Raw genomic sequence first — 13686 nt, forward strand, 5'->3', positions numbered from 1 at the left:
TGTTATATTACACATCGTAGAATTTTTTTTTATTTGAAAAAGTTGATTTTTTTTTTTTTTGTTGCTAATTACTATACTACCACCTTAAATATTACGGTTTTTGTAAATACGTGAGATTGGGGCTCGGTGATAAGGCTAATTAAGTCTTCTTCTTTGCCCCGCCGAAAAAATTGGTAAAACTAATAATCTAATTAAGAACTAATCTATACTTCAACACATGCAAAACAGGTATTGGTTCAGATAAATTTGATCAACATGTTTTGAATTGCCATAAAAATGAACTTTTTTTTAAATTTCCAATGTTAAAACTCTCAAACGAGATTTTACTTCTTATTTATGAAGCTTACCTACATAAACAGGGACATGGCACAATGAACATATAAACAGAAAGTAATTATTTTCGCATTAATTATAAAACTTCCAAAAAGAATCAAGTTATTATTAATTATAGTTGCTTTTTTTTTATATAAACCTTAATTTCTTCCTTTTTAAACTTTTCTTAGGAAATTCAATATAAAGAGTTTTTTTATTGTTTTGTAAACCTCATACACAGCTGAAGATTTTATATGAAAGGGCCATCCCGAAAAGGTCTTTCATTTGTGGGGGAAGGGGGGGGGGGGAAAGTGCTGTATGTTTTTTTGCCAACGAGAGACACACAAAAAAAAAAAAATTAACTCATAAATATATTTTACTTATCTTAGTTAGAATAGTTTTTATTTTGTTACCTGGAACGTTTACTCTATGTTTTCTAAAAACAACTTTTTTAAAAATGTCTGCTGATACCCCTTAAATGTGTTCTATATTACAATTTAATACTGGGTTTAAAAAATATTTTGATGGGTTGCTTCGGACCCTCGAACATTAAATCGGTCCCTAATATTTTCCAAAAAAAGGTTTTTCAAAAGTATGTCAAGTTGGGTCTCAAATGAGATATTATATAAAAATTTTAAAAGAATGAATAATTTTATAATTAAAATATTTTTTTTTGATTTTAGTGAATAGAAAATGACGTTTTTTATGTAAAAACGAAAAATATAGAAGTTTACAAGAAGTATTTATTCAAATGGGCAAATTTCTGGTCATTTTCCGAAATTCTTGACTTTGAAAAACAATTAAAGATGGTGGAGGCTTTTACTTTTTGCCATGCAAGATCAACATTTTTATTGCATTTAAAATTGGAAAAGTAGGATTGTTTCCTCTTTTATTGATAGCCACGACCAGTCTTTGTAATACCAAAGATCTGGATTCTTAAGGAAAAAATAGATTTTGCACATGTTATAACAGAAAGCAAAGTGTCAAAAGACTTTTTCAAAAGTGTAAACGTTTATCGATAGAATAAGAAACAAAAAAAACAATACTTTTTGTGTACCTTCATAATATACAAAGCATAAAAGAAAAAATGTTAGAAAAAAGACATGTTTCAAAATTGGAGGGTAGTTCCTAGTTTAACCATGTTTATGCAGTCTTTTTATTCGCGAGACTCAAAAATAATATATAATTAATTAGCATCGGACTGTTCTTAAATCGTTAAAAAAAAATCCCTATTAAAAATTGCCTCTGATATATAAGTAACGGGAATGAAAATGTCTTCTTTTAAAATTATAAACAAGCTTTTTACTAATGAAAATAAACACTTTGACAACACATTTTTCAAATCTTTGGTCTTTTTATTGGAATTAAATGAATTACTGTTTCGGTTGTGTGTATTATATAAAATGTTTAACTACTTATATAAAAAAAATTGCTTATTTTTAATATGTAAACTGTTGTCCGGAATCATCCTCCAAACATGTGTCCAATACTAACCCATCATATCTCATTGCCAAAAAAGTTTTAAAACCAGTGAATTAAAGTATTAAAAATTAATTTTTTAAATAAATATTGTAAATAAAAGATCTTCAATCAATAAAAAGTCTTTAGTTTACATAATAATTAGATATTAATGTTCGAATCAAATATGATAATACATCGCTCTTCTGGAGGTGGCAAACAATATCTTGCACTCCCGGCAAATAGCTTCGGCATATTATGATAGATATTTTGCATATGTCATACTATTTGTTTTGACTCAAATAATATTTTTTTAGTATTTAAAATCACATAGATTCTTTAGTTTAAGCTGTAAATCAATTGTCCGGAAATACCCGTGCGGGGCTACCCGACATTCCCCCTAATAAATTTTTAAAGAGCGTCTAATGCCCTCATTCGTTAAAGTTTAAACGTGGTATTTGGTGGTAAAAAAAACCAGCTCAATAAACTTAAGATTATCAACCGTCGGGTGAGCTGGGCAGTCTATTACATACGCTACTTTCTTTTTTTCTTCTGTAAATTTCGTATTTATTTCTTGCATCAACTCTTCGAACAGTACGTTATCCATACAACTTTTATTTTAATTTCTGTATCAGCAAGGTAAGTGCTCAACAACTTTGAAGCAGCGAGATGATTTCGATTTACCTATTACAAATATAGGAATTTTATCACCCGCAAATTTTACTGCGCTTTCCTTCTATACAAGCCTCAAATAAAAAATTTAGTGACTTATTAGGTTGCATACAAAAATGAAACATTATTTTAAAATTTATCTGGATTATAAATTTCATTAAATTTATACCTGGATAAAATTGTAGAAAGATTTATTTCCTTCCATGACGCAGTCATATCAGCTGTACAAGAGTTACTTACCTCTAGTTAGCCTCTCCACATGTCGTCTTGAGAGAAATATTATATCTGTTTTTTCAACGATCAAACCATCAGACGCATCAGAAATCTTTTGATATTTATCTTTTCAGCAAGTTCTCTAGCTTTTGGTTTTAGAATTGATGCTGGTACTGCTACGTTCCGACTCCTTACATTTAAAAGCCATTTAAAAACGATATTATCTAAACTTGAAAATGTTCCTTCTTTGATTTTCATACGTTTTGACTCGTTCTTTTGCGTCTTCATAGATTCGGAAATTTTTTCTTTATTTGAGGGAGTATTTTTTTAAACGCCATATTTCATAGCCATCTGAGACTTTGTCGATCCTTCTCCAATTTCCCTTAAATCGGCGTTCTTTTCTTTGATTGGTTCTGTGTTAAGATTTCTCTTTCCAGCGACAGTAGCCGTTGTAAAATATAAACACAATACACCACTTTTATTATAATTTTCCAACGCACGTTAGCATAACTTATACTAAAAACTATTCCAATCTTAAAACTGTTAATTTTGTCATCGTGGTTTTCATAAATATCTTCAAACTTCAAATTGGGAAACTCAGCTGCGCTTATGGACAAAAAGTATAACTTAATTAAAGAAAAATAATAATTTTTGCTGAGATTTTGTTTTAATTGTCTTCTTAAGTTCGAGTTATTGGAAGAATATTAACCGCGGGAACAGATATAATGGTTCGGCGAAGATTCAAGCTAACGAAAGAAAGTATTTGTGAGGGTTCAAGGGAAACTATAAAGTACTTCGAATTACTGGAAGTTCGAGTTATCGGAAGTTAACTCGAACTTCCAGTAATTCGAATTACCTACAAAGTACCAAGATGGGGCTTTTTTTCTAAAGGACCTATTTTTCTTTTACATAGAAAATTCCAGATAAAAAAGACTTTTTTTTAGATTTGACAATTGTGCCCCTCCACTTAGGAACCCATGATGTCGGCATGCACGCACGTAGTATATGAATTAGTAAAACAAAATCTTTTTCTCCAACTTGCAGAATAAGTTAAATACGTATTTTTTGACTTGATTATTATTGCTCTGTTCTTTAGTAAGTTAAAAAAGAAAAAATTGGATTTTTTTTTTTGAGATTTTATTTAAAAAAAAAAAAAAATTAGACTGCCACCATTCCAATAAAAGGAACAATCGTTTACTTAAAAATAATTTATGAACCAGGTTTTGAAATGTAAATAGTTCGAGACTACTTAAATTTTCGAGTATTTTGAAATTTAAAATTTTTCTTTCCTAAAAGCCTAAAACTTACCATTTATTTCGACCACTAATAAAAATCAGATATACGCTACTAATAAAACTTTCTGAACAAAAAACGATAAAACAATCAAGGGTGGATCGTAGAAATCGTCAAAGCGGACGGATAGAAATCGCGAGAATTACTTTTGCGCATACAGTTGACTCTTAATGTCTCGACTACTCGATATCTCGAACTTTATTTCCGGTACTTTGCGCACTCTTTTGAGCCGAAATCCTCTCAATATCTCGAACTCTCGATATCGAGAGTCAACTGTATTTGTTATAGACAACTGGAATAAGAAAAAAACAAAACAAAACAAAACAAAAAAAAAAAGTGAAATATTTGTGTAATAAAAATTTTGATGTAAAAATTTTTACAAGAACAATTAAAAACCTCATTTACATTTCCAAAAATAAATGATAAAAACATAAATAATGAATTATCAAGTTTTAAGCTTACACCGAATATAAGCGTAATTTTAAAGATTACATCTTAATTACGTTAATCACGATATTACTTTTATATCATTCGAAATTAACGCGAGCCTGTATGTATTTTTTATTCAAAAGTGCTAGAAAATTAATACTTCTTTCAAACAGTTAAAACTAAAAAACTATTTTTATTAAATCAAAACTCATCATGCAAAATTTTGACGTAATCATTAAAGCTGCTACCAGTAAAAAGTTGGTACTTAAGTAACATTTCGTCTTCTGAAAGTTTTCCGTCTTTATCTTGATCCGCAATATTTATTAAATACTTTGCTTCCTTGAAAGCGTGTTGAAAATGACGAGGATCTAAGTAAACACAAAATTCTTCCTTCGTCACAAAACCATCGCCATCTGCATCCATGTCTCTCTCAAATTCTTCCTTTCTTCTAAAAATAGAAATTTAAAAATCATTCATTAGAAGACGAGTGCACACTGGGTCTAAATAGCTGATTTTGAGAACTGAATTTAATATTAGCAATATATGAATTTTAGTACGTGCAGTAACATGAGGTCTTTGCTACTAAAAACAATGGATTTCGCCATCATTAAGGTACGAGCTACATTCAATATCTTTAAGTGTACTATGCGATGATTTTTATTTAAATATTTAATTTATAAACTTGTTACACTTTTGTTTTGTTTTATAGTTTGTTTTACTTTCTAATAACAATAATGACAGGGTTCATGGCTGTTTTAGAAATCCATTTTCCCTGATTTTCAACCGATTTCAAATACTTTTTCCCTGAGTTCGGGTGGTGAAAAGTATATAATTTTCTTTGTTAATGTTGAAGGATGTAATACTTTTTGCAACTGAATCCATGTTACCCTAATATTTTTACTAGAATTTTTTAAGGAACTAAATACTTCTTAATTAATTGATAGCAATCTGTTAAAGGAAGGTTTTTAAGTAATAAAAAGTAGTTAATAAGGAAACAAAATCACAAAAGTCCAATAAGTATCAAAAATATATTTTTAAAAATAACAATTTCTATTTATCATATAATCTTATATAAAACTAAAAAACATTCCCTGAGTTTTCCCTGATTTTAAAGATTTTCAAAAAAAGTTCCCTGAATTTTCCAGGTATTCCCTAATTTTTTAGAATTTAAAAACTTTGCCCTGGTTTTCCAGGTTTTCCCTGAGTGCCATGAACCTGAATCAGTTGATTTAAGAATTTTTTGCTTTTCTGATAAGTGGGTTAGAACGGTAATATGTCTAGCCTATTGTATGCTAATTCGATTAGAAGTGGATAATTTAGTAAGACAAGTTGCTTAGTGGTTTTTAATAGCATGTCTTCGATTGAGAAGGTGTATCAAAGGTGGGTCCAAGCATGAATAGCATGTCTTCGATTGAGATTTATATGAGATATTATTAATGTTACACAACTTTTTAAAACAATAATGTTAATTTTTTTCTTTATTCTATGTATACAGTGAATACAAGAATGAAATAGCGTTGCAAGTGGTTAAAAGAAAGAATAAATATATTAATTTTATACAGTTTTCTGTTTCTAAGCAATACCATAAATCGTCAAGTAAAAAAACTGATGTCAGGAAGTTCAAAAGAGGCCACTCACTTGATGAAGAAATAACCTTTGGTCACAAAAACTTGGTGCAATCTTTTTTAATTTTTAATTATCCAGCCTCACTTTAGTTGATTTGTTTATAAAATGTTAGATGTCTTTCTCTAAAGGTTTTGTTTAGTTCTGGTTACAAAAATTTTTTTGAAAAATGAAACTGACAACTTTAACAAAAGTGTACAACTATTGTAATATGTATCTTAACCCCCAAAGAACAATATTTTGCAATAAAATAGAAGAACAATAAGCCAACATCTCGTGAGGATTAGGAAGAAATCCAAAAATTATAACCACTAGAAACACCAAAGTCTGAAAAGCCTCTAGACCAACCAGTCTTAAACAAGAAATATTGCGAAGGAAATAGGGTTTTAATTCCTACATAGTAAAAACAAAATTTTAAAAACTAAACAAAAATTCTTTATATAAATAAAAAATTTCTGATCATGCTGATAAGAGAAGTTAAAAGTGATGGGTAGAATCATTTGTCACAAATTCAGAAACCATGAATTTATCATTAATGATGAGTTGAATTTTACATATAAACGAAAAAAAAATTTTAAAACTGATTTTTTTTAAATGAAACTAAAAACTCACTACAAATATATAAAATATAATATACAAAATAAATTTAAAAAATTATATTTGCTATGCAGTTCTAAACTCTAAAACATGAACTTAGGATTTTGAGCTTTGTAAACATATACTCAATTTTTAAAGGCTACATGTATGAAAAAAAGTTGATTGATGAAAATAAAAATCTCCAAAAATATTTTATCTTGTTTTAGAAAAGTTAACAAAAATTATGAGCTAGGTATGTGCAAACATGTATACAGTTAAGTTAGCGCATCTGGAAAGAATGGAGAGAAGACATTAATTTAGCTCTAAAAGTAAAAAATAAAAATATTGCTTACTGTTCTGTACTAAATTTTTGTTTATTTAACTTTTCTTTGTACAATTACTACTTGTGTTTACTTAGCACCAAAGTTTTAAAAGCAGGGGATAAGATTAACATAGTACTTTAAAAGATGTAGCGGGAATTGAAAAGAAAAAAAATAAGGATAAGATATATAAAAAAATATTTACAGAACTCATTCAGATACTAAACTCTTTTATGCAATAATTGCCTCACAAAAATAAACTAAAGTTGAAAAACTTTACTTAACTTAAATTAAAAACTTAATTAAAAAGTAAGAGATATTTGATAAAACAATTCACTGAAAAACAATTAATTCACAAAAAAGCTTAGAAAAGTAAATAAACAAAATATATATATGTTTTTAAAAACTGCGAAGTTGAGATTTAAAAGTAAGTAATACTTATCTAAACGAAATAAGAAAAAATATTAAAAACTCACTCCTTTTGGTACTGTTTATCTAACTCTGCTTCTTCAGGATCAACAATGCCACCTGGTAAACGTGTAAATTCTTCTACAGAAATTTTCTGGTGTAAAAATAAAAAAATTATAAAGATCGTTATAAAAAAATTATTTTAGTCATCAACTTATAAAGATTGTCGGAGAAAAATTATATTAGTAAATTTAATAGAGGAGAGCGAGACATCATGATACACCTTTGGTTTTTTCATTGTAATAATATTTTTGATACACTTTTTTATTAGGGGATTGGTTTAACTTGTAGAATAAATTCATACCAACAAAATTAAATTTATTTACTATCAAAATATAACAGGTTAAACTTGTGAGACTATTTAATAAAATAAAAGTTTGTATCAAGGTACCCGACCCATGGTGTACCTTGATACAAATTATGAGCATCATTAAAAAAGTAAATAAAAAGTAAAAAACTTAGAGAAAAGAGTTTTACTTGAAACACAAACGAATTAATAATTATAACCCAAATAATGCACCCAATGGTCCAAATCACATTTCAGATATCCAGATAATATATATAGGGGTCGTCCATAAAGTATGTATGCTTTTTTTTATCTACCCCCCCTCCCCCACATTTTGTAATACACTTTTTTGATTACCTTCCACCTTTATAAAAGTACCTACGCTTTTAACCTATTTATCTAACATGTTATGATATTTTTTTTAGTTTAGTGTCTCCTTTCTTTTATAATTGACCCACTGCCCTTCCACCTCATATACACTATTTGCAGACCCCCTCTTCCCCTCGTACATACTTTATGGACGATCCTATACTTCTTGCAAATAATTACATCAATATCATTATTTTCATAGACAATTTCTTTAAATAATTCAAAATTACAACTAAGACTGCCTATATTTATACAATGACATTTTAAATGACATGGTTTATGACTTTGCTTGTTATTATCAACCATCTTTAAGGTAGGCTTACAGATGTGTTGATTAGTGTGACATGTGTTGTGATTGTTGATATTATTGATCATTTTGCAATTTTTTTTAAAAAAATTGAGCTAGTCATTTTTACTAATTCTAATTTTAATGATTTTTTGATGATGAACTTAAAAGGCTGATTTTCAGATTGATTGTTTAATTTCTATCTGCGATTGACAATTTTCTGCTTTTCCGTTGCATTAAAGTAAGGTCAAGGTTAATATAAACTTTGTTTTTATATTTGTAGACTTTACTTGATTTGCTGGGTTTCTTATTTACTTCCTGAGCAGTATGCTTGTTGATCATTTCAACCATAATTATTCCTGGTTTTGAACTTTTAAAATTAAAACATTGATGAGGCATAATTTTCTCAGTATCAAGTTTTAGTGCAGCAAAATATTTTGTTTAGAGTATTTTTATTGTTATTTATTTTGTACATCTGTTTTTTTAGATTCGTTAACGCCATATAATATTATATTTTTTTCTCTCTTTGTCATTTTTTGAAATTTTTATCTAATTTTTTTTCATCAATTTTCATCTCAAAAGAAGCAAAATCAAATAAAAAAATTTTTTAATTAAATTTTTTTGCATAAAAACAACAATTTTTCAACATAAAATTATTAATTTTTCAAAAAGCTTTGAAAAATTAATAATTTTATGTTAAAAAAGTGATTCCGCAGGCATTAAAGCCTACAACTTTTGTCTTTCTCAATCTCTAACTCAAATAGTCGACTTTCCAACTTGCTTTCCAGACTTTCCAATTTGCTTTTCCAAATCATTTACCTTTTCTACTCGACTTATCTCTTATTTCTGATCCTAGTCAGTGCTCAGTTTCACCACATTCACTCTTAGGTGCTGCTGATCACAGTTTGATCTCTCTAAAACTAATATCTCATTCTTCTTCATCACCTGAATCCCCCTATTATCGTACCTCTTACAACTACCTTAAAACTGACTGAGATTCTTTCGGTGATTTTCTTCGAGATGGCCCTTGGGTATAAATCTTTCGTCTTCCTGTTGACAAATGTGCTTCTTACATAATTCAGGTATCTAAGATTTTGTTACATTTCGTGGATTCAGGCTGGCATGGAATCTTTTGTTCCCTTTTGACGATTCTTGGTCACGCTTTACTATCCTCCATGGTTTTCCTCACACTGTGCTGCTGCGATTGCCAATCGAAACCATTACTTCCATATTTATCAGCAAAACAATTCTCCAGAAAACAGACATCTGTTTATTACTGCTAAAAACCATTGTAAAAAGGTTTTGTTTAACGCCAAAGCCCGCTATTCTCAGGTCATGAAATCTTGTATCTCATCTCAAAAATTAGGCTCTCGTGACTTCTGGAGAACCTTTAAAAGTATTAACAATAAGGGAAAATCTTCAATTCCACCTCTCTTGTATGGTTCAGACTTTGTCACTTCACCTAAAGACAAAGCTGAATTGTTTGCTAAAAACTTTTCATCAATGTCACCTCTTGATTCCACTATTTGCGTTCTACCTAATATTGCCAACGAACAGGTTGATCCATTGCTTGACATTCGTATCACTCAAGCTTCTGTAACTAAGGTGATTTCCTGCTTAGACTCTTCTACAGCTTGGCCCAGACAACATACCTGTTATTGTCTTGCAGAAGTATTCTCCGGAGCTGTCATCTATACTCTCATTACTATTCAACAAGTGCTTATCAGAGTCTTGTTTTCCAGCCTGCTGGAAAGCGGCATCTGTTATCCCTATCTTCAAAAATTTTGGAGAGCGATCTGATTCATTTAACTACCGTCTCATTAGTCTTCTTCCTATCATAAGCAAGGTTTTTGAATCTTTAATTAACAAACACTTAATTTCTTATATAGATTTCGATCTTCTCATTCTACAGCTGACTTACTAACAGTAATAAGAGATTTTGTTGTGCATTAGATAAAGTTGGAGAGGTTAAGGCCATTGCTCTTGACATTTCAAAAGCTTTTGATATAGTTTGGCATGCTGGTCTTCTCCATAAGCTTTTTTATTACGGTGTATCTGGTAACATCTTTAAGATTATTGAATCCTTCCTTTCCAATCATAGTATAAAAGGTGTCCTCAATGGACAGCACTCTTTTTCTAATTCTGTAACTACAGGGGTTCCTCAAGGTTTTATCCTTGGCCCTATACTCTTTTTAATTTACATTAACGATCTTCCAGATATTCTCACATCTAAGGTGGCATTGTTCGCTGATGATACTACCATTTATTCTTGTCGTGATAAGAAACTAACACTCTCTGATTGCTTGGAGAGGGCATCTGAGCTTGAAAAGGATCTCACTTCTACTACAGCATGGGGCTTATAGTGGCTGTTGAACTTCAATACAGATAAAACTCAATTTTTTTCAGTCAATCATCACAATAATTTAGATCTTCCTATATTTATGAACGGTGATGTATTCGATGAGTCATCTACTCTTCATCTTTTAGGATAAAATCTTATTTCCGATCTTTCTTGGAAACCATATATCAAATCTGTTGCAAAATTAGCATCTGCTAAGGTTGCATCTCTTTATCGAGCTCAACACGTTCTTACTTTGGATTCTATTCTTTATCACTATAATTCTCAAATCCCGCCTTGTATAGAATACTGTTGCCATATCTGGGGCGGATCTTCTATTAATACCCTTTCTCTTTTAGACAAGGTGCAAAAGCGCATTGTCAACATTGTTGGACCTGCTCTTGCAGCCAACCTCCAACCATTATCACATCGTCTTAATGTTGCTTCTCTTCTTCTCTTTTCTACAAATACTATAATACAAATACTATAATAGCTCTAAAGAGCTAGCACCTCTTGTGCCATCTACTAAAATTCATTCTCCTGTTACTCGTCATTCAATTAAGTCTCATCCTTTTTCTGTGACTGTTCCTAAGTGCTCCAAAAACTTATATTTGTCTAGTTTTTTTCCCCGAACATCAGTTCTTTGGAATTTGCTTCCATCATCTTGCTTTCCTGATTCATATAATTGGAAATCCTTTAAGTCGTTCGTCAATCGTTATCTTGCTCTACAATCGTCATCTTTTCTCTTCCAGTAACTTCTAACTTTAATTAGTGGTTGCTAGCAGCCTTGTTGGAAGCGAAGGAGTTAAAAAAAATTATTATTGCTCTGTTTTTTTAGGAGCTATTTTGTAAAATATATTTAAAATTATTTGTGTGTGTATATATATATATATATATATATATATATATATATATATATATATATATATATATATATATACATATACATGTATATATATATATATATATATATATATAAATTATGTTAGTGTATGCTACAAATAGAGTACTCAATGTTCTTAAAAAACAGAGCAATAATAAATTAGTAAAAAAATTTATCCACTTTTTACTTATCTTCAAAAATATGTTTTGCCACCTGTAGGCTCATCATAAAGCCTGATGAGCCTACTGATGGCGAACATATTGTTGGAGAAAAGTAAATATTAGATAAGTGCTTCTACTAATTTATATATATATATATATATATATATATATATATATATATATATATATATATATATATATATATATATATATATATATATATATATATATATATATATATATATATATATGTATATATATATAAATTAGTAAAAACACTTATCTAATTTTTACTTGTCTTCAAAAATATTTTTCATTAAAAATGGACAGGTTAAGTAACACCCTTGAAAAGGGTTAATCATTAGTTAATCATTTATGGTATTTGTCATATTTTTCAATTTTTTATAAAAAAAATAAAAACATTAAAAGAATGTTTAATGTTTCTGATTTAATAACTTACCAAAGAAACAAGATCATGAACAAGGCATAGAAACTTGCAGTTGTTGGTATATATTGTAGCTATAATTATATTGCAATCTACATATTTTACCTACTTAACATTGTTAATTAGGTTGTTAATGCTTATAAAAAAATTCAACAAGTACAAAACTTTTGAATGCTGAAAAAAAAACTTAATTTAACATAAGCAGGATTGGACTTGATATAACATAAGCAAGGTTGGACTTGGACAATCAAATGGTGTAAAAAAAAAACATTTGTGAAAGTATTAGCAAAAACATATATGTAATAAAATTACATTTTTAATAACATTTCCAAAAAGCTAATTAATTTATTTTCATATTTCATTTATTAATCATATTTCCAAATCTTCTCAGCATAAAAATGTCAAAATACTTTTAAAAGTAAGACAACTTTTTTAATTTTATTTAAAAACATATTATTATTCAAGACGGGTATATTTATTTGTTTAAAACGGTTTAAAATAAAGTATATTATTGTAAAAATAAACACAATACAAGTCATAATATTGATAAAAAACTTCCAATATACACAAAAGAATTACTAAAAATTATTTTAACAAATGTCAAATATAACAAAAAGAACCGGTAAATTATATTAAATGGTAAGAATCATTTTAACATGATTTATTTGGTAATTCATACCAGGTTTTTCCCACCCTATATGAATACTTTCTTTAATTTTTAATTCAATTTTGTTATTGGCACAACCCAAAATCGAAAAGAATTCATCATTATAATTTGCAAAACATTTTTCTTTTGAGTGAAGATGCTTATAAGAAAGTATTTATCTCTTATGTAGTGTTCAATCATTTGTGCCTTTTAGATGCGAGAAGTTTCGCCACTTAAAGACACGAATGACTTTCCTAAAGATTTTAAATCATTTGTTGATTACAAAAATTTGCAAACATCAAATGATTTAAAATCTCCAGGAAAGTGATCTTTAGATGAAAACTTTTAACGAAGCGAAAACTAATTTTAGCCGACTTACTATGTCTCTTTATAATTGTCTGTAGTCTTCGCTTCATTTTTTTTCGTAAGATATTTCACTAATATAAGGGAATTTGAAATAGTGAGAGTTTGTTAGGTCTTCAGGTGGTAATGGAACAACATAATTATCTTTATTTAAGTAAGAGTTGTGGATATTTTCTATTATCCAAGATATACATAATAAGGGTACATATTACATTTGAGAATTTTGAAAAGATTGCTAATAAGATAACCGAGACCAAGTATAGTGTTGTTAATTTTGAAAGTTCTATCAATTAAACATTAGTTTAATTTATTTACATTTATTTAATTAATTTAATAAATTTAATTTAATTAATTAATTTAATTAAACATTAATTTAATTTGAAAGTTCTATCAATTAAACATTAATTAAATTAAAGTTCTATCAATTAAACATATCAATTAAACATAAGACTTTTATATGAAATTGAAGTAAAGCTGTAAAAGTTGGTGTATAATCCAGTAAAGGTTTTTTTATGAAAAACTGTTGTAATTGTTGAATTGTTTGA

At 28.5% G+C, this 13686-nt stretch overlaps 1 protein-coding gene across 1 annotated transcript in view; it reads right to left on the bottom strand.

Moving 5' to 3' along the window:
- Positions 1-4292: 4292 nt before the first annotated feature.
- Positions 4293-13686, bottom strand: part of LOC100209360 (45 kDa calcium-binding protein) — a 35077-nt gene continuing 25683 nt past the window's right edge. The window contains exons 5-6 of the mRNA XM_065800625.1: positions 7373-7458; positions 4293-4825 (exon numbers count right to left, since the gene is read on the bottom strand). Of these exons, the coding sequence (XP_065656697.1) occupies positions 4579-4825; positions 7373-7458 (333 nt within the window). The 3' untranslated portion in view covers positions 4293-4578. The remainder of the gene's footprint in view (positions 4826-7372; positions 7459-13686) is intronic.

This window comes from Hydra vulgaris, chromosome 06 (genome assembly GCF_038396675.1).
Source record: "Hydra vulgaris chromosome 06, alternate assembly HydraT2T_AEP".
NCBI classification, from domain to species: Eukaryota; Metazoa; Cnidaria; class Hydrozoa; order Anthoathecata; family Hydridae; genus Hydra; species Hydra vulgaris.